General features: G+C 42.8%; 1 protein-coding gene across 1 annotated transcript in view; it reads left to right on the top strand.

The window, feature by feature from the left end:
* The window catches only part of CTTNBP2 (cortactin binding protein 2), a 145,707-nt gene extending 124,909 nt beyond the window's left edge, over window positions 1–20,798 (top strand). Inside the window, 9 exon segments of the mRNA XM_045578665.1 lie at window positions 1,759–1,901; window positions 8,412–8,539; window positions 8,542–8,616; window positions 8,964–9,149; window positions 11,978–12,041; window positions 12,785–12,860; window positions 15,270–15,383; window positions 20,458–20,670; window positions 20,672–20,798. Coding sequence (XP_045434621.1) covers window positions 1,759–1,901; window positions 8,412–8,539; window positions 8,542–8,616; window positions 8,964–9,149; window positions 11,978–12,041; window positions 12,785–12,860; window positions 15,270–15,383; window positions 20,458–20,670; window positions 20,672–20,704 — 1,032 coding nt within the window. The 3' untranslated portion in view covers window positions 20,705–20,798.
* Window positions 20,799–21,479: the final 681 nt, after the last annotated feature.

Genomic DNA, 21,479 nt, shown 5'->3' with positions numbered 1-21,479 from the left:
ATGAAAGGTTTTTTGTTTTGTTTTGTATTTGAAGATAAGACATTATAAATAAGTAAAAGATCAGTGACTTATAAGCATCAAATATCTTCCTTCTCTTTTTAATAACAAAACTAAGACATAACGTTCATTGCTCAAACCTTGAATGCAGTTGCCCAAGTTAGCAACCTGAGTGTTATCGTTGATTCCTCAGTTTGTCTCATTTTCCACATCTGGCCAGTCCTGAGTTCTGTTGAATCTGCTTCATAATCTCCCCTCTCTTCCTCCTGCTACACGTTCCCTCTACCAACTTTTACTTTTTTTTTTTAGTGATTATGGTCTCACATAATTGTCCTTATTCCCCCCATTCCCATCCCAAACCCCTCCCTAGATATGCCCCCCCATCCCCCCCCCCCCCCCCCCCCGGTTGTCCAGGGTCACTGGCTAGGCCCATATGTATGCACACAAGTCCTTTGGTTGATCTCTTCCCCTTACCCACATCCCCCCTTATTTTCCCTCTGAGGTTTGAGAGTCTGATCACTGGTTCTCTTTCTCTGGGTCTGTTTGTGTTGTTCATTATTTCCTCTAGATGTGTGAGATCATGTAAGAACCTAAACTGCAACAAGCCATAATGATTATGCTGAGAGGCAAATGAAAATATACAAACATATTTACGACCAAAAGTTAATAAAGGGATATTTTCTTTAAATTTTATTTGGGATTCTTTTCCATTTTTTCCCCCCAAAATGATTTTCCCCTGGCTTGTTTTGTCACCATGTGTGCATTTTCATGGGTATCTTGCTATTAGCGTTTCGAATGAACGTTAATTTTCTAAAGCACAAATTTTTTAGATGTAAATTATTATCAGGATATATTTCCTTACATGATATTCTTCCACTGTCACCCCCTTTTTTACTTTAAATAATAGGAAACTTTTGGAAATTTTATACTGTAGTCTTGATAGCTTTTACATTTTAAGTAAGTTGCACTACACTATGACTACTTTAGATTCATAACATGTGCAATTTTACTGTGGCCACTCTGCCAATAAGAATTTTTGTTAACCCATTAGGAACAGCTTTTTGAACAGTACAATCAGGTTTTTTTTTTGGTTTTTTTTTTATTTAGAATATTCATTTATTTCCAATAGCCACATTACTTTCCTCTGAGAAATTGGCTACCATTCATCTGTCATACTCAACACTCAAGCATCAATCTCATTTACCATGTGTGTATTAGTGGAGTTGATTATTTCCCTTCTTGAGAAGGGCCTGGGCATTCCTGCTGCTAGGCTGGACTTGGATATTAAAAACCCACTTGCCCACACCATGGATATGAGACCTCTCAAATAAGTCTTGTTGCAGTGAGAGGGCAGCTGCTGTCAGCCAAGTCTCTGTCTGTTACCTGGGTCCCACTTTGAGCTGTGCATGGGAAGCGACGGAGACCTCCCTCAGAAGGGGAGAAGGTTCAGGCGCCTGCCGTGTTGCAGGGGGGGTTGGTAAGAGTCTGTGCCCCACCTCTGTTGACCCCCAAGTTCTCTCCTGATGGCCCCTCTGCGTCTGTGCCTGTCTTAGGTTGTTCCTTCCCTGTGGAATCTTACCCGTCTCTGGCTAACCAGCCATCCTCCGGGGCCAAGCAGGGTGATGTGATATTTGGTCTGTCTTCTTGGTAGCCTAGGCCCCCATGGGCTCCACACCCAGCACCTGCCTCAGGAACCCCTCACCTGCTGGTGGGGCCCAGGCATTGCTCTCATATTTTTGGGAACTTACGTTTCTTTTCCAGAGAGGGCCCAGCTCCCCACACTGGGCAGGCAAGAGATCCGTGGTACCAGCCACCATGCTGCTTCAGCCTTGGCATGAACTGAAAAGTCAGGCAACAATTGTGGGCACCTGGACCATAAGAAGAGGTTCGTTTTTGGCCAAAAGGCAAGATGGGCCACTATAGAATGCTCAGGTGCCTTCCCAGGGGGGGCCCTCTGCATAGTGGAAGAGATGAAGTCCTTTCATGTCGTTTTTAAATTGCTGCCAGACATTCAAAGGATTGGTTTGTATGTTTGTTTGGGGAAATTGTACAATGTGCTGTTGTAATTCTCAAATATCTAGAGCTGTGTTACCTTTGTCTCCAAGCACCAGCAAAAAAAAAAAAAAAAAAAAAAAAAAAAAAAAAAATATATATATATATATATATATATATATATATATATATATATAAAATAAAGTAAATGATTTTTTATTGATACCCCATGGTGTGAGGTACTATTATACTATTATAGGTAATGGGGATAACACAGATGTCGGAAAAATTATAGCGACCTTGTAGAATAATATCATGTAAGGATATTTTTTGCTCTAGGCCATGGAAATCCCATTTTAAACTGGCCGTCAATTTCTTTTTGTACCAACTCTTACTTCTTACTCAAGAAATTGCCCTGACTGGTTTGGCTCAGTGGATAGAGCGTTGGCCTGCAGACTCAAGGGTCCCGGGTTCAATTCCAGTCAAGGACATGTACCTTGGTTGCGGTCACATCCCCAAGTAGAGGGTGTGCAGGAAGCAGCTGATCGATGTTTCTAGCTCTCTATTCCTCTCCCTTCCTCTCTGTAAAAAAATCAATAAAAGATATTTTTTTTTAAAAAGAGAAGAAACAAACTGAGGAGGCCTCATCACTAACCCTTCCTGTTCTGGACTCTCTCCCTTCACGGGCTTCCAGTTCTTTTCTGTTATACTCCAGTGGTTCCAGACTAAAAGCTAAAGTTCTCTGAATGTTACAATATGTCGTCAAGAACACTGTGGTCTGTCCGTCTGTCTGACCTTGCTCTTGCTGATGTCCATCCTCATCTCCTAAAACTCCTTCCACCATCACCTTCATTTTCTGTTGACCAACAAAGAGCTCGTGGAGAATGTACATGTTAGGTTCTGTCGATGGGGACGCCAAAGGCTTGTGAACAGTGCCAGGGAATTCGTGAACTAGGGGGGTAAGATCCATCAATGGGTGCGGTGTCACTTCTCTTAAAGTGCAGGAAGCGCACAGCAGGGTGTTCTTGTGGTCCAGAAGGGTGGAAAGGAACAGAGAGGAGAGAAGAAAAAGATACGCCTGGGCTGTTCCACTCACGCTTTGAGAATAATGAGGGGATGGGAATTACCTACCAGTTACTCTCTTGCTTTTTTAAATAAAGAAAATAAATTGATCGAATTATATTACTACAGTAAGGAATACACTTATTCATAAGGTATGCTGTGCGTACTCCTGGTTTTTAACCCTTTTTCTTTTTCTTTTTCTTTAATGAAAGAGATTTAAACAACTTGGGTTGGGCTGAGGTTGGAGCGCTGAAGTCCATCTCCCACTGTGCACCGCACTTCTACCCCCTTCTTTGTTCCTCTCTGTGAATCTGTACAGAGAAAGCCAGCGGACAGAGAAGGAATGAATAAAGTGTACAAGCAAAAAGTACGAGAAGAAAAAGTAGCAAGTGTATTTTGAATAATTAGTTTTAAAGAATTTAAAATTCATATGGAGATTAAAAATGCTACCAGTGAAGAAAAGAAGGCGGAACAAAAGAATACTTCAAAAAGAATGGCATAGCACTTATCCCCGCAAGAGCTATTCTGTGTTTCTTTTAAAATAACATCTTCCTTCTCAGATTGCCCTTCGTGAGAGATAGTCACGCCACATGCCTCTGCTGCACGGTAAGGAGGCTGTGAGCACGTACTAGACTTGGGTCAGAATTTGCCTCAGTGTAAGGCACGGGGTTAGGCTAGCAAGACAGATGCTTCTTCAGATTACATGTGACGTGACAGTACGTTGTAAAAAAAAACACAAATTAAGCCCTAGATTAATATTTTTAAATAATACTTTGAATTCCTAAGTGCACTCTCCTGTGTAGGAGTAATGAAGATGGGGTACTGTTCACAGGAGGAGCGTGTGCTCCCTAGCACCTGTGTGACTGAGCTCACCTCCCTGCACCTGCATTACACGCACACGGCTCTTCCAGGGCTTGTCCCTGGCTCCTCAGCTGGACGCACAGAGCCTCACCCCTGCCGAGCCCTTCTTTTTAGCAGACGGTGTAAAAGACAGTGGCTTTCCCCTCCCGAGGGGGAGATTGTAGACTTAGGGTCACTAGAGACAGAGGCGTTGGAGTTTGACATAACTATAAATGAGGATTGACTCTTTGGAACTTTTAATACAAGGGTGTTCAAAGCTGCGGTATACCCCTGACCTAGCCCAGGGGGGGTGTCTGTTTACGATTATCAACCTGCGGGAGAGGAGCAGGGGCTGACATAGCCTATGACATAGGGAGGAAAAAGGGGGAAGTGGGGAAAGAGTAGATAAGTTTCTGAAGCAGGACTTTGAAGTAGCGTAAGGCAAAGGCATTCCAAACGGTGAGCTTTCGGGCACCAGGCCGGAAGGACTCTCCAGTTCCAACACGGAGTGCGTTGCCTTTTGTCTCCATAAACCCTGATCAGAGAGAGGCTTAACCCTTCAAACTGGAAACTGTGATGGCTTCCTGCTTCTGTGGTTGGTTAAAATAATAGACCTGGAACGATGTTAAATAACCTGAATTAGACACATGCTGTTTCTCGATTTGCCTTCGGGCTAAGTTGTTTGAGGATGTTGAACGAAATGGTCAGAGGGAGAAATAGGTGGTACTGAGAAATGGAGGCAATGAGGCTGGCAGTGTTGAAGACAGGGCTTTTGCTGGAGAAACCCAGTCTGCTTGACCCTTGTTGGTACCTCCTGGGACACAAAGATAAGGGCAAAACCCACCCCACCCAAGAACTGAGTTGCTAATGACTTCATTAACATGAACAGCAATCCTGTTTAGGACATGAATTGTGCATTAAACATGGGATTAATTAAACCATTAGCAACTCCGTGGGATTAATTAAGTCATTAGCAACTCTGTTCTTGTTTGCGGATTCAGGAGAATGAGTTGCCCCCAACTGCCTTCCCCCTGCTGGCCTGGTTGCCTCCTCTGCCGGCCTGGTCACTTCATTGCCCCCTCCCCCTGTCCCCACGCCAGCCTGGTCGCCCCACGCAGCCTGCTGGTCAGTCTTTTGGTCATCCCTCACTAACTCCCCTGCCAACCTGGTTGTCCCATACAGCCTGCTAGTCAGTTGTTTGTTCGTCCCTCACTGACACCCCTGCCAGTCCCATGCAGCCTGCTGTTCAGTTGTTACTCTGAGGGCATCGTGACCAATTTACATATTATCCTTTTATTAGTATAGACTAGAGGCCCGATGCACAAAAGTTCATGCAAGAATAGGCCTGCCTTCCTCTGGCATCCGGGATCTGGGTTTCCCTCGGGCCACCCGCAGGCACCAGGACCCAGGCTGGCTTCCCTTGAGCCTGGCTTTGTCAGGAAGGATGTCTGGAATGATGTCCAGAAGATGTCTGGTCTAATTAGCATATTACCCTTTTATTATTATAGATGCTTTTGACCAAAGCACACCCTTGTGTGTCTTCAACCAGTAGGAAAAAAGGAGAGTAAAGACCATGGGGGACTTTGCCTTGTCCATTGGCTAACTCCTAAGGAAGCTATTTTTACTAAGAGCTAGATAGCGGCTTCCCTCTTTTATAAAATTCATCAGAGTCACGTGTGACTCACTGTCCAGTGTCTCCTGGGGAAGGCCCGCATGAGGAATTCAGTCAGGTATCCTGTAACCAAACAAACCAAAACCTTACACTCTATTGAATTAAAAGCTTCCTGCTATATTAATGAGACTTACATACTGACCATGCTTTTCTTAGTAGCAGCTTATGAGAACAGGCATATTAAATAATAAGATTAATGAAATAGAAAATAAGTAGGAAATTGAAAAGGAGAAAAAAACTGGCACTCTCCAGATTAATAAGGGTTCTGTGATTAGCTGTCAGCTTTGATTCTACAATTTCTGGCATCCTGGGCAGAAACCCGTTTTAGAAAGCAGGGATGCAAATATGTCTTCTTCGTGATAAGACAAACTGTCAGTTTAATCAGAGCCAGGTGGGGGGGTGGAAGAATTACCGTGTTTAGTGCGTACACAGCATTCCCTTGCTGAAGAGCAGAAGTACAGCCGCAGCCAGGCGGCTCAGGAAGAAAAGCAGCACTGTTCCAACCTACGCCCTCGTGTTCTGCTGGCTCCGAGCTCAGGGGCCCTCTCCCTGCGACCCCGTGTGCAGGATTGGGCTCTGGCCTCTGGCACCAGCTCAGCTCCTGCCTGGCCTGCTGGGGCACACCTGAAGCACTTCTTAGGCCAAAGGACTTCCTGTCTTACCATCCTGTCTTGTGCACCAAAAAGGTTTCAGGTTTGATCCCTGGTGGGATGCATACAGGAGGCAGCTGGTCAATGTTTCTCTCTCTATCCCTTCTTCTCTCTCTAAAACACAATAAACATACCTAAAGTGAGGATTTCCAAAAAAGAGCAAAAATACACTTATTCCTCTAATTATGCCCTTTTTCATCAATATTACAATTACTTTTAAGCGTTTCACATCCAGAGTCTGGAGATTCTTAGGAGCCAACTTTGGCCTTTCCTATCAGAACTGTCAAGGCTCTGACATTCGTACCCTATTTGCAAGCTAACAAGTTATTCTGCCACAGGCTCAGGGTTCAGAGTCTCAGAAGCCTAAGACTTCATCCCTCACAATGCAGCCCGGCCTGGGCTCCATATTTCACTGGTCCCCCTAGCTCCTCCAGTCCCCCAAGTGATGCTCAGGGATCCAGGCAGGTTCTGGCCTTGCAGAAGCCACAGCTGCAGAGCCCCCAGCTTGGGAATCCCCAGGCTTCTAAAGCTGGTGCTGTCAGACCTGCCCACCCTCTGCCCTGGAAGGATGCATTCCTTTTGTTATCCCGGCCCACTGCTCCGGGAGACACTGGCTCTGTCTTCCAAGGCTGCATGCTCTAGTCTACTGACATCCTTGGGAAGATAGTCCTGAACAAAGCTGACATACATCATGAAGGTGTGTCATGGAGAAATGTCTCCCAGCAGCCATATGAAAGAACTGTTCATTAAAACAAAACAAACAAAAAAAGTTTATCATCTTTACCCCTTTAGCACTTTTAGAAGTAACTGTGCAAGTTTGACTCATGTGGTTGAATACCAGATTTTTTTTCTATATTCTGTATTGTTTGGCTTTTTTCTCCCCCCTTGAATTACATATCACCAGGCAGTAACAGAGAAGCTTATGATAGACAAATGCTTTATAGTTGGGTAAGCTTTAACAGTCTTAAAAGGCTTTGAAATTTTTCCTCTTCTAGGAGATGTGGTTTGGGCTCTATAACCTTAATCAATTAAGGCTACAACAAAATATAACCTGTTTTTGAAGGAATGTTAATTGGTATTAGTTACCGTATTTTTCGGACCATAAGACGCACCAGTTTTTAGAGAAGGGAAATGAAGAAAAAAAGATTCTGAAACAAATAGTGGCCTAAAATATTTTATGTGCATTAAAACCCAACATCACAGTCATAAACACATGTAATCAACCCTGTAAAGTAAACAGCAGCATTTAGAACCATTTTAGAACCGGGCAAGCACACAGAGACCACACAGAGCCGGGCAAGTAAAAAAACTTTTTTTTTTAAGTATATGTGTAGGCTATATTTGGACCATAAGACGCAGGGACTTTTTCCCCCCACTTCTGGGGGGAAAAAAGTGCGTCTTATGGTCCGAAAAATACGGTACTCCAAACTTGTTCCACTGCTACAGTCCTTAGTTCAAAGGTCCGCCTGAGGCGGGTTGACCTGTCCCCTTTCTCCAGGACTAAGCCCACCCATTCGCAGGGACTGAGCCCTGGCCTTGGGGCAGGCAGATATAATTTGCCAGTGATTGTTAGATGGATCCCAGTTTCAGAAATATTAAAATAAAAAATATGTGTGTGATATTAAGGAAATAAAGCAAATAAGTTTTAGCAATTAAACACAGACCTTCGGGCCTATTTTTCCCAGACTAATTCTGTCTATAAGTTTACCTTTCCAATTATTTTCTTTTAAAACATATTTTTATTTAACTTATTGGGGTGACATTGGTTAATAAAATTATATCGTTTTCAGGTGTACAGTTCTATGATACAACATCTGTATATTGCATTGTGAGTTTACCCAATCTAAAACCAAATCTCTTTCCATGTTTTGATTCATGCATTCCTCCAGTGCACAGTTGGCATTAATTCCTGATGACAAGAATCTTACAAAGTAAAAGGAGAAGGACATGTAAACAGTTTCCTTTGAAATGCGTTGTATTTATGATGCAAAATCAAACCACTTTGAGGTTAGATCATTACGCTTGTCCCAGAACTTACCTGGGAAATGAAGCATATCTTTAGAAATACTTAACGTATTTTTTTGTTTTGTTTTGTTTTGTTTTTTTGGTTTTTATGGCCTTCTAACTGTCCTTTGTAGAGTTGTGTATAATTCCTGCAAGGCCTGGTCCTAACGAGGGGTCCGCCCCTCTCTTGCAAGGTGGATGTCTAAGCTGTGGAATGCTGTCATCGCACCCAGAGTTCGAAAAGCAGTATTATCGAGAGCCTCTGTGAAAAGACAACCTGGCCTTGTGCAAACAGCTGCTCAGAAGCCCTTCAGCCGAGGACAGACACGGTGGTGAATGCTGCTCTCGGCATCTTGCTCAATGAAGCTGTTCTGCACGGCTGTCCCCTCCAGAGAGCAGGTATGTGGGTTCCTGCAGGGAGGAGAGGAGACTCACACTCTTAGGTAAAACTTGTTTACTTCCTGACTGGGGAGCTCTATTTTTCCTCCCTGTAAATGGAGAAATTACCTAAGCACTAACAAACATTTCACACCATTGCCCCAGAGCTGTCTCTCTGTCTTGTGATTATTGGCTCATGTTTAAATTGTAGACCTCCAAGTCAAGTTACTGGTTCACAGAATCCCTGCTTGGGTGTTAAGCAGGCCCATGATTTTGAAGATTCCCTTTCTTTGGGAACTTTGCTTGACTCTATGAAACTGCATTATCACTACCTTCCTTTTGGCAAAACATGATTTGTGTTGTTTCAGAGCTACGCCAACATGCAGTTGATTTCAAAGGAGGAGGTTTCCCTCTGTTCCTAGTTTCAAGTTACAACAGTTGTAGCAAGAAGAACGGAGAGAGAGGTGCCTGGAGAAAGGTGAGCGCCCGTCCTCACAAGAAGTCTGGCCGATTCTCTGCAGTCACCTGGCAGAAGCCAGTCCTGAGTGAGAAAGGTAAGAGAGGGCAGGCATTCCGTCAGAGGTACCAGGGCACTGGGGTCTAGTTTCTGAATGGAAATGCGTTTTTATTCTTTTATTCGCTGTGCATTCAACAAAATTCTGAGTATCTCAAAGCACATTTTCATAGAATAAAAAAGTATGTGGTAGGTACATTTTCAAAAATATTTTGGAGCCCATTCCTGAAAATAATTTTTCATACTAGAATTCTGATATTAAATTTATCTTTACTGTGTTAATGATCTTTTTTAAAATTAATTGATGTTTGTGGTATCCACACTTAAATTTTTATAATGCAATAACTGCACTTTGGCATATTTCTTTCCTTGTACGTGTCACCCCTAAACCAACCTTAACTTGTTATAAGTATGCGTGCAGACATATTTGATACCAGATAAGATCTTTATATGTGAACTAGAGGCTTGATGCATAAAAATTCATGCACTGAAGGGGGCTTCCTCAGCCCCACCTGCCCCCTTTCACAGTCCGGGAGCCCTCAGGGGCGGGAGGTGACCCAGCGATCAGGGGAGGGCAACACCCCCATCACACCTCTGCTGCTGCCACTGCCGGCAGTGCAAGCCTCAGCCGGTCCTGGTTATCTGAGCCTCGGGTGACTCCGGAGGCAGGCGCACAGAGTGGCCGGACCCTCCTGGGGGCAGAACTGGGCACTGCCATCTTGTGGCTGTGGATGCAGCCATCTTTGAGGGCATGGCAGTCAGTTAGCATATTCCCTCCTTATTGGCTGTGGGTGCCGCCATCTTTGTGAGGGTGTGATGGTCAATTAGCATATTATCTCTTTATTACATAGGGTTGATTTACATATTTATTTTTCATATATAATGTGTACCATTTGCCCAGTTCCATTCTAGTCAGTGAAATAGAATACAAAACATAGCAACAATCCCTGCCCTCATTGAGTTAACGTTCTAATGAATCATTAAACAGACTGTGTATAATGGGATGTCACATATAAAAAAGAAATGCCTAAGTTTTCATCTAACAAAGAAGAGATAACACATTTATCTCTGCTGTTAGACCTCTTTCTTTTGGTTTTGATGAGTTATTATACAAATTATAAATGTTCTCCCTAAAGAAAATTTATATTTGAAAAAGAATAAAAAGATGTTCCAACCTCATAGGCTTGGTGGGTGTCTGACACATGTAATTCAGTTTAGGTCTTGAGGAGCCACATGCAGCTATCCTGTTTGGTGTCATTATATTGCCAACTGTACAGTAGCAGGGTTGCTAAATAGGAGAATATGCTGCCTAAATTTTAAAACGTCCTGTTCACTAATATATTTTTATAGTTTAGCTTATATTTTGTTGATTTTTAAGAAAAAAATTTAATATGGTTTTAACTATAGTAATACATGCTAGAGTTTTATTATCCCAATTGTGTGTTAATGAATTGTGATTTTTTTTTTAAGGTGATTGGATAGGGATTAGAGAGCACTGAAAGGACTTATATGCATGAATGTTAGAATAACCAATGATAACCAATGGACACAGACACTGGGGCAGTGCCTGGGATGGGAATGGCTGGGGGGAGGGGGGGCGGCGGGGCGGTGGGAGGGGGAGACTTAGCTCTAGCTGGTTTGGGTCAATGGATAGACATCAGCCTGAGGACTGAAGGGTCCCAGGTTCGATTCCAGTCAAGGGCTCCATCCCATCCCCAATAGGGGAAATACAGGAGGCAGCCAATCAATTATTCTCATCATTGATGTTTCCCTCTCCCTCTTCCTCTCCTTCTCCTTCTCCTTCTCCCTCTCCTTCCCCTCCTCCTCCTCCTCCTCCTCCCTTCCTCTCTAAAATCAATAAAACATTTTTTTAAAGAAAAATATTTATGTAAAGTTTTAGACAATAAAAAAAAAGTGATTGGATAGAAAGTCACTGAATAAAATGAGACTTTTACTTACACTTTTTTGTTTTATGCATTGATAATAGGACACATTCTAATCCCAAGATCTTGTTACTTCCCAAAGAATGTTTCAGTCAGGGAATAAACTCATTAGATTTCAGTCCCCCAATATACCACAGAGATTCCCCAAGTAACTTTCTTATACCTTTTACTTGTTTATCCCAGTATAGCATAAAAAGGAGTTCTAAGATGAGGATTATTACCTCCATTTACAGATAACAAGGAGGTTCAGAAACCCTTGGCTGCCTGCTGAAAATCCCTCTCCTGGAGAGAGTTCTGTATCCATGCTTTTGTTTCTTGCCAGCGCAGTGCTGTTTTCTGACAGTCTAATCCTGTGGCACATGTAATAATCCATAGGCACCCAGATAAGTAAACAGCCATCCAGACTTCTTTTTTAAACAAACTTTTATTGATTTCAGAGAGGAAGAGAGAGAAGAGGGAAACATCAGTGATGAGAGGGAATCGTTGATTGGCTGCCTCCTGCACACCCCCTACTGGGGATCAAGCCTGCAACCTGGGGGGACAGAGGAAACATCTGTAATATGCTCCATAATAAAAAATTTTTTAAAAACTAATTTTACACAGTGAAATTCATGGGCCTTGAATTTTAACCACACATCATGATTAGATGAATGAACCAATCAATGACTTATCTTTGTTTATTGTATTTTTTATAACAAATTTCTTTGCCAATAATTGCACTTGATATAGGGTTGATTTGGGGTAGGGTTTTTTACATAATTGTTTGAAAACTTCTCAGGAGATAGATTCAGTTAAAAAAAAAAAAAAAAAAAAAGAATAAAAAGTATAGAAGTACAGACCATGATCTGTTTCTTCCAAATACAGAGCTCAAGATGCACAGGGACAAGGATTCATGCCATTGAAATAATTATATTTTACCTTGCAGGTATCAAAAACATGGCTAGATCACAGCTGAATTGTAACAGGAGTGCTTCTCTGTCAAAACAGAAGTAAGTTCCCCTTCCAGATTAACCCAGAGCAAACAATACACGCTCTCATTTTAGTTGTGGAACTATTATACTATTAATATAATTTTAAAGCAATTTGTTAAAAAGATTAGAAATAGTATTAGCTTCATTTTTATCAAACTTTGACATAAGATAAACTAAGAGTGGAATCATAAAAAAAAAGACATGTCTGGTCTTAAAAAACAATGTATCTCCCAAATTTTAAGCAGATTTTAGATGACTGATTTTTTTTTTTTTACAACTGTCCGTTGTCCCACCTTCCTCAGCAGATTTTTACCCCAAAGAACAAACACTGAGTTTTATCCCAAAAAGCAAACCATTTATAAATTAATAGTGTTTTATTCCCCCTAGAATTTATTTCTGTTTCTGAATAAAATGCATATGCTTGCTGTTCCTTCATTTGCCCATTTTAGGTAGTATCTGTGGTTGCTGTCATTGAAGATACAAATTTGGGAGGTACATTGTTTTTAAGACCAGACATGTCTTCTTTTTATGATCCCACTCTTAGTTTATGTTATCAGGATATTGTATATGTTTGTGGGTTGGAAATAATTTTCATTTGGAATTTTAGGCTGATTGCTCCATTTTCCTCCAGTTTCCATTTGATATCTAATTTTTTCATTGCTCCAATCCTCAGAAACCTGTTGGATTTTTTTAAATCTTTATTATTGAAAGTATTAGATATGTCCCCCAAGGTCAAATCTTCCCCTGTCACTTTATATTAGGAGCCCCTATCCTTTTCCCTCTGTCAACCACCACGCTGCTGTTCTTGTTCAGGAGTCTCAGTTTTACATCCCACCTGTGAGTGAAATCATATGGTTCTTAGCTTTTTCTAACTTACTTCACTTAGCATAATGTTCTCAAGGTCCATTCATGTTGTTGCAAATGGTGCTATTTCATCCTTTCTTATGCTGAGTAGTGATGTATATGGACCACATCCTCTTTATCCAGTCCTCTAGCTTGGGACACTTTGGTTGTCTCCATATATTGGCCACTGTGAATAATGCTGCAATGAACATAGGGCTGCATATATCTTTGCGAATACCTGATTTAAAGTTTTTCGGGTATATACCTAGGAAAGGATTGCTGGGTCATGTGGTAGCTCTATTAATTTTTTGAGGAATCACCATGCTGCTTTCCATAGTGGCTGTACTAGTCTACATTCCCACCAGCAGTGAATGAGGGTTCCCTTTTCTCCACAACCTCTCCAACACTTGCTATTGCTTGTCTTGTTGATAATGGCCACTCTAACAGGTGTGAGGTGGTATCTTATTGTAGGTTTTTTTTATTTCAGACAGGAAAGGAGAAGGGTGAGAGAGATAGAAACATCAATGATGAGCGAGAATTACTGATCAGCTGCTTCCTGCATGCCCCCTACTGGGGATCAAACCCTCAACCTGGGCAAGTGCCCTGAATGGGAATCAAAACGTGACCTCCTGGTTCATAGATTGATGCTCAACCACTGAGACACACCAGCTGGGCTATTTAATTGTAGTTTTGATTTGCATTTCCCTAATTGCCAGTGAGGTTGAACATCTCTTCCTATGTCTATTGGCTGTTTGTGTGTCTCCTGGGAGAAGTGTATTTTCAGGTCCTCTGCCTACTTTTGATTATGTTGTTTGTTTGGTATTGAGTTTTATGAGTTCTTTTTATATTTTAGAGATTAAACCTTTGTTAGAACCACTATTTACATACATCATCTCCCACTGATTTTTTTAATGCTAGATTTACAGAAACATAACATTTGCTTTCAGATGTTAAATGTTTACAGTGATAATATTATTTCCTTATTGCTCTTAGAGAATTGTTGATGATTGTGGCTTACAAATTTTGAGTAAAGAATGATTTGGTTAATCACATACTAGAAATGTTGGGCAGTTTGCAAATAGCTACTCGTTGTAGCCCAATAAACGGTGTGCCCTGTTGTTATCAGAGCAATGCGTGGATTGCCGTTCTCTGTTGCTAGCGGGAATAGAGCCCTTATCTCAAGAAAAAGAACTTTGGTTCTCACACAGGAGGACAAGTGTTCTTTATTTGTATAAGAGTTACGTCTTTTCCAAAGTCCCATTTCCTTAATCCAGTCCTGGAAAAGGTGCAGCTGGGGATTCAGTAGAGCTAGACGCAAAGCCAGTGTCCAGAGTTTCCGCTCCGTGGCGGAGCTGGGTCCATGGCTGCAGCCCATTAGTCCATTGTAGGGGTCCACATGGCCCTGAGCCACGTGGGTGAGTGCAGGAGCGTGAGAGTACCGCAAGCAAGGAAAAGCTTACAAACCAAGAGCAAGAGGGCAAACTCCTTTGTTTAGAAGATTAAATATCTTAAATCCTCTCAGCCTATGACCTGTTCCCAGGTGTGACTAACAAGCAAGTACTTCCCTAAGTCACCCAGACTTTCCCGGGCGCATGTGAAGCTGCAGCTTCCTGGCAAAGCTACTCAAGTGTCATTCCTGTAAAACTGGCCTTCCCTTGTTCCTTCTGTTCACTTATTACCAGTTAATTACAACGTTATAAAGACCCAACTGTTATATTTCATGAGTTGTAATCTCTAGGTCAAAAGTAGAATTGACTCTCTTATTTAACCTTGCTGAAAACGAACTGAAATATTTATGCCCTGGAAAAATAAGGTAAGGATGAAAATGTGTCAGGGACCCAGAATCAGAAAGAAGGCATTAATGGCACAAAGTGCAGCCTGTTTCTGCACGCTGATCCCTGCAGTGGACTGGACCCAAGTTCCTTGATAAATGCCTTCAGTTTGAGAGGGAGCATTACCTGCGCAGCTTCCACCGGAAGACTCAGAATGTTCTATTTCGTGAGTTGTAATCTCTAGGCCAAAGTAGAATTGACTCTCCTATTTAACTTTGCTGACAATGACCTGAAATACCTATGCCCTGGCAAAATAAGGTCACGATTAAAATGTTGCAGTTTTTATATCCTTTCGGTTTTTTGCCAAGTGGTTTTATTTTTTTTGAGGGCTCATTGGGTCATTTTTGTACTTAAGTAGACGCTCTTCCCTAAGGGAATGTTTCTCATTGCTGGGAACTCACATGAAGGCTTCAAGTCTGCTATGTGACCAGCACGGGACTTGAGGGTACATCCTGTAGTGCTCCTGTCCAGAGCTGAAAGGAGAGAAAGATAACACTTCTGCTTTTCCAGTAACTTTAGACTGTGCCTTGTGTGTTACAGGATCACTGTGAAAACACGGCTTGGTTAATAGTATGTTTTCCAGATTGCAGAGTGCAGGGATGGTGTAAGGAGATTGGATAGTCCAGGAAACAACTCTACATTTTCACCACCTGTGAATAATCTGAGAATGCCAGTGTCACAAAAGGTAAGTGTTCATGTGCCCCCAAAATCAGACAAACATAGAGCGCTTTGGAACTGACTTCCCAAACCTTCTTTCGATGCAAAAATCACGAAGTTATTTTTAAGCCACAGCTATGAAGTGAGAAATAGGATAGTGGTCAATATGTTAATTCGTTAAGCAAAGTTGTTAAAGCTTACTGTTTAGATAGTAACGTGAAAGAATGACCAGAGAAGTTGTTAAAGCTTACTGTTTAGATAGTAACGTGAAAGAATGACCAGAGAAGCATTACTTTTAATCCTCACCTGAGAACATGCTTTTTTGTTTGGTTGTTTTTTTTTTATTAATCCTCAGCCGAGGTTATTTTTCCATTCTTTTTTTTTTTTTTTTTTTAGGGAGAATGGAAGAGAGAGGGAAAGACAGAGAGAAACATTGAAGTGAGAGAAGCACATCAATAGTTGCCTCCTGCACAAGCCCTGCCCTGGGCCTGGGCTGAGCCTGCAACCCAGATACCCTTGTCCTTGTAGGGTTGTTTCCTGGACTATCAAGTCTCCTTAAAGCATCCCTGGAATCTGCTCTTGATCTGAATCAAACGTGGGACCTTTTGGTCCGCAGGCCAACACTGACTGTGTCCACTGAGCCAAACCAACTAGGGCGCATGTTTTTATTATTGATTTCAGAGAGAGAGAAATGGGAAGAGAGACATTTTAACATCGATGTGAGAGTGAAAGATCAGTTGCCGCCCAGACTGGGGACCAGACCAGCAACCCGGGTCTATGCCCTGACTGGAAATCGAACCCCTGACCTTTCGGCGTATGGGAGAACAGGCCACCCAACTGAGCCACACTGGCCAGGGCCGCAGTACTTTTTGTTAACTTCTGTTTGATACCTAAAATCATATTCCAAAATGGGGGGAGACTTTTGAGAAGGTCTTCATTTGTTTTCATTTGGGTTGCTTCATTTTAAAATGTATTGTTTTTCTTTTCACTTGAGAACTTTTATGATTTAACATTTTAGAATTTTGAAGTTATTTCAGCAAAGGGCTGAGCGATTAATATAAAGATATTTTATATGTCTTAAAAAAATCTAATTTTTAGCTTAGTTTCTTAACTTGCCCGAACTTGCATTGTGTTTCATTGAAGAGACTTTCCTTTAAAAACAAGTCAGAATGTGACATAGAAGAGCCAGGATTCCAAAAGACTTCGTCATCAAACTCTCTAAATAACTTCCACAATCGGTTAATAAATTCCAAGAGGCAGGCCAGCATGGTACTCCTGGGTGAACAGAAACAATAAACTACTGCTTAGCCAGGAGCTGTTTTGTGAGGGCTGCGCAGGTCTTGCAGAGGCATTCAGTACTGTGTGGCTCACACCCTGTTCTCATCCACCCCCGGTGGCTTCCAGAGGCCTGTCGGGGGAGTGCAGAGCGCGGGTGTATAGAGTGAGGGCGGTGAGACTGTCCCATTAGGAATCCTTCTCTGATTGCCTGGCAGCCTGGGCCCCTGTTCTCCTGCTTCACTAGGCTTCGTCCTGATGAGTTATATGTGCAGCTATGTGAGCTGTGTGTGCTGGGAGAAGCGGTGGGCGCCAGGAGGTATTGGCAAGGCTGAGTCCCACACAAAAATGCATAACACGATGACCTGTAAAGACAAACACGTCCTTCCCGGCTCACCTCATCATCTGTCTGCCTTTTTCTTTGTCTTCACTTGGGAACAGTTTGGAAGCACGGCCAAAGCTTGATTTGGAGAGCATGTAGGGAGGGTGATCTGAGGAGGTGGCCAGAGGCACTGCTGAGAATTCCAGCTGGAAATGTGTTGTTCAGGAGCTGTCCCCGAGCTCTGGCTGAGAGCACTTTTCCGGGTGGTCCAGGCCCCCTCTTTAGGATTCCTTGGAGCCACGCAGGTCTAGGAAGAGGAGCAAGGAGTTGCTGTTTCTCCACAGGCCTGGTCACTTTCCATATAAGCATGTCGACTGGTAGTGACCGGCGGCCTTTGTTTACGTGTCTAATGCAGACTCCGTTTTGTGCCTCTGCCTCTGTCACATGACCCTGTTCAGATGCTGTAAGGTACTCTCCATAAAAAATGGTACTGCCAGTGGGATAAGTCCTGGGCAGCACAGGACAGCTTTGTTTTAAAAGCGGTATGTTTGAAAGGGCATTAGGGCAGTGACCCACAGACCACATTTGGAGGGACTTCCCCCATGGCTGGAACATGTGCTTCTCAGAACCTGCCAGCAGAGGGCAGAGTAGCACTCGGCACTCTCTGACAGCTTGGCAGGCTCACTCCCTTTGTATCCTCAGCTGGCACTTCTTGGTTAGAGGCCCAGTTACTTCTGTTATCGGAAAGCAATTCCCTTCAGGAGAGCTCTCTGGCTTGCTTGCCATCATTTCAGTGTATAATGGTGGCCACACAGTAGAAAGACATGAATGAGTGAATCACCCTCCTACTGCTCATCTGATATAACTCATTACTGCTCCAACAGAGAGCATGGTGGGCTGCGTTAGTTGTGTGGCATGTTGGCTACCCTTCTTACAGAGATTTAAATCATCAATAGAACGAGCATATGTTAACAATTACTTTCTCCTGAAAATGCAAATAAATCCCCCTAAAGCAAAAGTTCTTACAGCGGCTTCCTAAGGAAATCCACTTGCTATGCTTTTAACCCCCAGTGCCCACCGGGTTCCCTAAGGTTCTGATATAATTGGTGTGAGGTACGACCTGGACCTGGATTTATTCAAGCTCCCTGGTGACTCTTACATGCGGCTGGGGCTTGGTTAGATCCATGGCTCTAAAGCAAAGCTCTAATCTGTTATCCTATTTCCCACTCCATTCCTTTCCTCCCAAGCGCACCTTTAGAAAGGTCGCTATGCCTTCATGACTTACTTCTACCTGTAATTTACTCTCCCCACACCTACACTTCTCCATGTCTGCTTACCCTTCTTCCCAGGGAACTCGTTCCCTTCACCTGGCACAGCCCTGTGTATCCTCGAAGCATCATCGCCAATGCCCTTTGCCCTACAGCATTTTCCTTTACTTCCTGCCCCCAACTTTCCCCTCCAGACAGCAGCAATTATAGCATCCTTGTGCCTTCAGCAGATGCTCAGAATTGAATGAATGATTTAACAGTATTTCACTAAGGCTCTTTATGGACAGTGCCTTTCTAGTGAGCATTGACAGAAACTTTATACATTTCACACAGAGAACTCGGGTTTTAGTGCAGGAAGCATTAAACACCCTTAACTTTCCTAGTCCTGGGCTCTGGCTCTTCTTAGCTCTGGGGAAAACACCTCAAGACCCGTGCTCGGCTGCCGGAGTGGTAGGAGCACGGCTCTGGGTTCTGGTCTTACACGCTCAGCTTGAACGGACTCATTAGCCTCCCTAAGCCAGGGGTTCTTCGCGCTCTCCTCACACCTCCTCCTGTTCAGTCCTCACACCTCCAAGGACTGACGCAGACCCGCATTCCTGTGCCCGGCTTCACCCAAACCGCATTTCCAGTTGTGGGTGCTTCTTGGTACCTCATTTCACGGGGTCATTTCCTGCCTCAGACCATAAAGGTGCACGCCCACTCTTACCCCCCTCGCGTCCCACCCCCACCTCATGATGCAGATGAAGAGGACACAAGGACACACTGTGTGCCTGCCCTCTCCCTGGGCCCTGGCACCACCTCTGGACTTCCAGAGGGAGGTCAAAGATTGCAGCAAAATTATCTATAGTTACACCCACGACTCTTCCTTATGGGCTCTGTATACAAACCAACCGCTATCTAGCCGTATTATAACATGCCCTGTCTTCTGAATGCTCTCTGTGCTGAATTTGCTGGTGTTTTAGACCAACTTACAAATTGGGATGAGCCTTACAAGGCCCACAACTAAGTCACATTTTACAGATTTCAGAAGACACGCAGGAGAACCCAACTCCAGCTCAGGCCCACCTGTTCCTTTCCATTAAGTATTTTACCTGGTAAATCTTTTAAAGATGGCCTTGCTGTTTGGTTGTGTTATTGCTTTTACACTTAAAACCAGGGAAAGTAATCAGTGTCAGCTGCTTCAGGGGGCGTTGGGGCGGCTCACCTAGCAGCTCCCTGCAGGCTGGCTGGCTGGCAGACTGCACACACCGCAGGGCAGACACCCTGGGGGAACGTTAGGCGCCCGAGGCCTTGTCCCAGCGCCATCCCTCTGTGGCCGTGGACAGGCAGTCTTACCTTTCCAGCTCTCCGTTCCCTCCTGGGCAAACAGTGATGTGGACCATGGCCCATACCCATGAGGGTTCTGCAACAGACACTGGAAAGACGAGGGCAAGCCTGGGAGGTCTGGAGGCACCGAGTCGTGGGGTTGCTGCCAGAGCGGAAATCACGATGTCCCCTCCGTTAGGGCAAGGCCATTTCTCTCTGTGATCGCTGCCTAAGTGCCCAGCGCCGAGTCCAGTGCTCATTTGACAGTGAAATGCTCAAAAAACATGTGCTGATTAGTGAGTAGCAGGCAGGCTTTAGTTCACAGATCTGAAAGCAGAGAAGTTAGGCGACACCCTCAGAAGACAGAGGTGATTGGTAGGGCCGCATATCCATAGTGGGTCCCAGTTGATCGTTTCTCTGAAGTTCCTGCTGGTGGGGAGATCCCAGACTCCAGCACTTGACCCCCTGACTCCTGTATCTCTGTGACAGCACAAAGGACCTAATGGAAATCTGTAGGAAGTTAATCCTTCAGCTTCTGTCTATTGTCTTTCCTTTTTTTCTTTTTTTCTTTTTTATTAATATATTTTTATTGATTTTTTACAGAGAGGAAGGGAGAGAGATAGAAACGTCAATGAGAGAGAAACACCAACCAGCTGCCTCTTGCACACCCCCTCCCGGGGATGTGCCCGCAACCAACATACATGCCCCTGACCAGAATTGGACCTGGGACCTTTCAGTCCGCAGACCGACGCTCTACCACTGAGCCAAACTGGTTTCGGCTGTCTTTCCTTTTTTTCATGACAACTTTATGAAGGGAGAAGCTCCTTCCTGGGCCCTCAGAGAAAGAGGGGAGAGAAAGTGTTCCGGCTGATAAGAAAAGTTGGTGACAGTGTCAAATGTGACAAATTTCTCTTGTTTCTTTTCTCTGACAGGAGGTCAGTCCTCTCAGCAGCCATCAAACCATTGAATGCAGCAACAGTAAATCAGAGACTGAGTTGGGTGTTTTAAGAGTTAAATCTTTCCTTCTTGTTCCTAGAAGTAACGTTACACAGTGTTCCCAGAACACCAAAAGAAGCAGCAGCAGCAGTAATACAAGGCAAATAGAAATACACAACAACTCAAAAAACAAGATTCGGAACTTACACACAAAATGAACACACAGAAAAACCTAACAAATAGGCCTGCCTACAATATTCTCACTCTTCTGTAAATTTCAAACAGAAACCAAGGACAACAAGATGTAAATACCTTTAAATGAATAAAATATTTTCACTATTATATTAAGCATCAGTGCAGGACCACTATTCAATTTTTTGTAAAGAATGTATTTATAACCAATATTTTGTTGCTTTTTTTTTCATTTCTGTAAAATTGAACTTCAATATCAAGAAGCAATGCCAACTTTCCAAGTAGTTTTATAATAGAATTATTGTAATAGTTTTAACCAACATGTTCAGGGAGTATTAAAACAAAACTGTGTGTACTGTATACCTGTATATGTACATATAAATATGTATATATAAATGTGTATATATAAATATGTATATATTTAAGAAAGTCAAGGAATCATATTGCATCCTAAAAGTCACAAAATGTGTACAGTGTTGGCTTCGATAAAGTACCATTTTAAATGGAGATCATAATTTTATGTTCAGTTGATAAGGAATAACTTAGAATGAGGCAATAACTATCATTTCTAAGCAATTACTTTCCATTAAAAGCCATATTACTAAGTATTTTGCCTGTTAATTCTAGTTTTATGTTTTAAATCTTTTAATAGTTACATTGCTGATTGGTTTATCTTGTATATTTATGCTTATGGGTTTGCATTATGATTGTAAAATACAAAATTATATAATGCAATAAAATGTTATTATTTCTTATAAAAGTTTTGTACCTAAGTGGATATGAAAAAGATTACATAAGTGCTTCAATAAATTAATCCAAGAGTTAA

Source organism: Pipistrellus kuhlii, unplaced genomic scaffold (assembly GCF_014108245.1).
Source record: "Pipistrellus kuhlii isolate mPipKuh1 unplaced genomic scaffold, mPipKuh1.p scaffold_m20_p_10, whole genome shotgun sequence".
In the NCBI taxonomy this organism is placed as follows: Eukaryota; Metazoa; Chordata; class Mammalia; order Chiroptera; family Vespertilionidae; genus Pipistrellus; species Pipistrellus kuhlii.
This window is presented reverse-complemented; position numbering and strand designations above follow the sequence as displayed.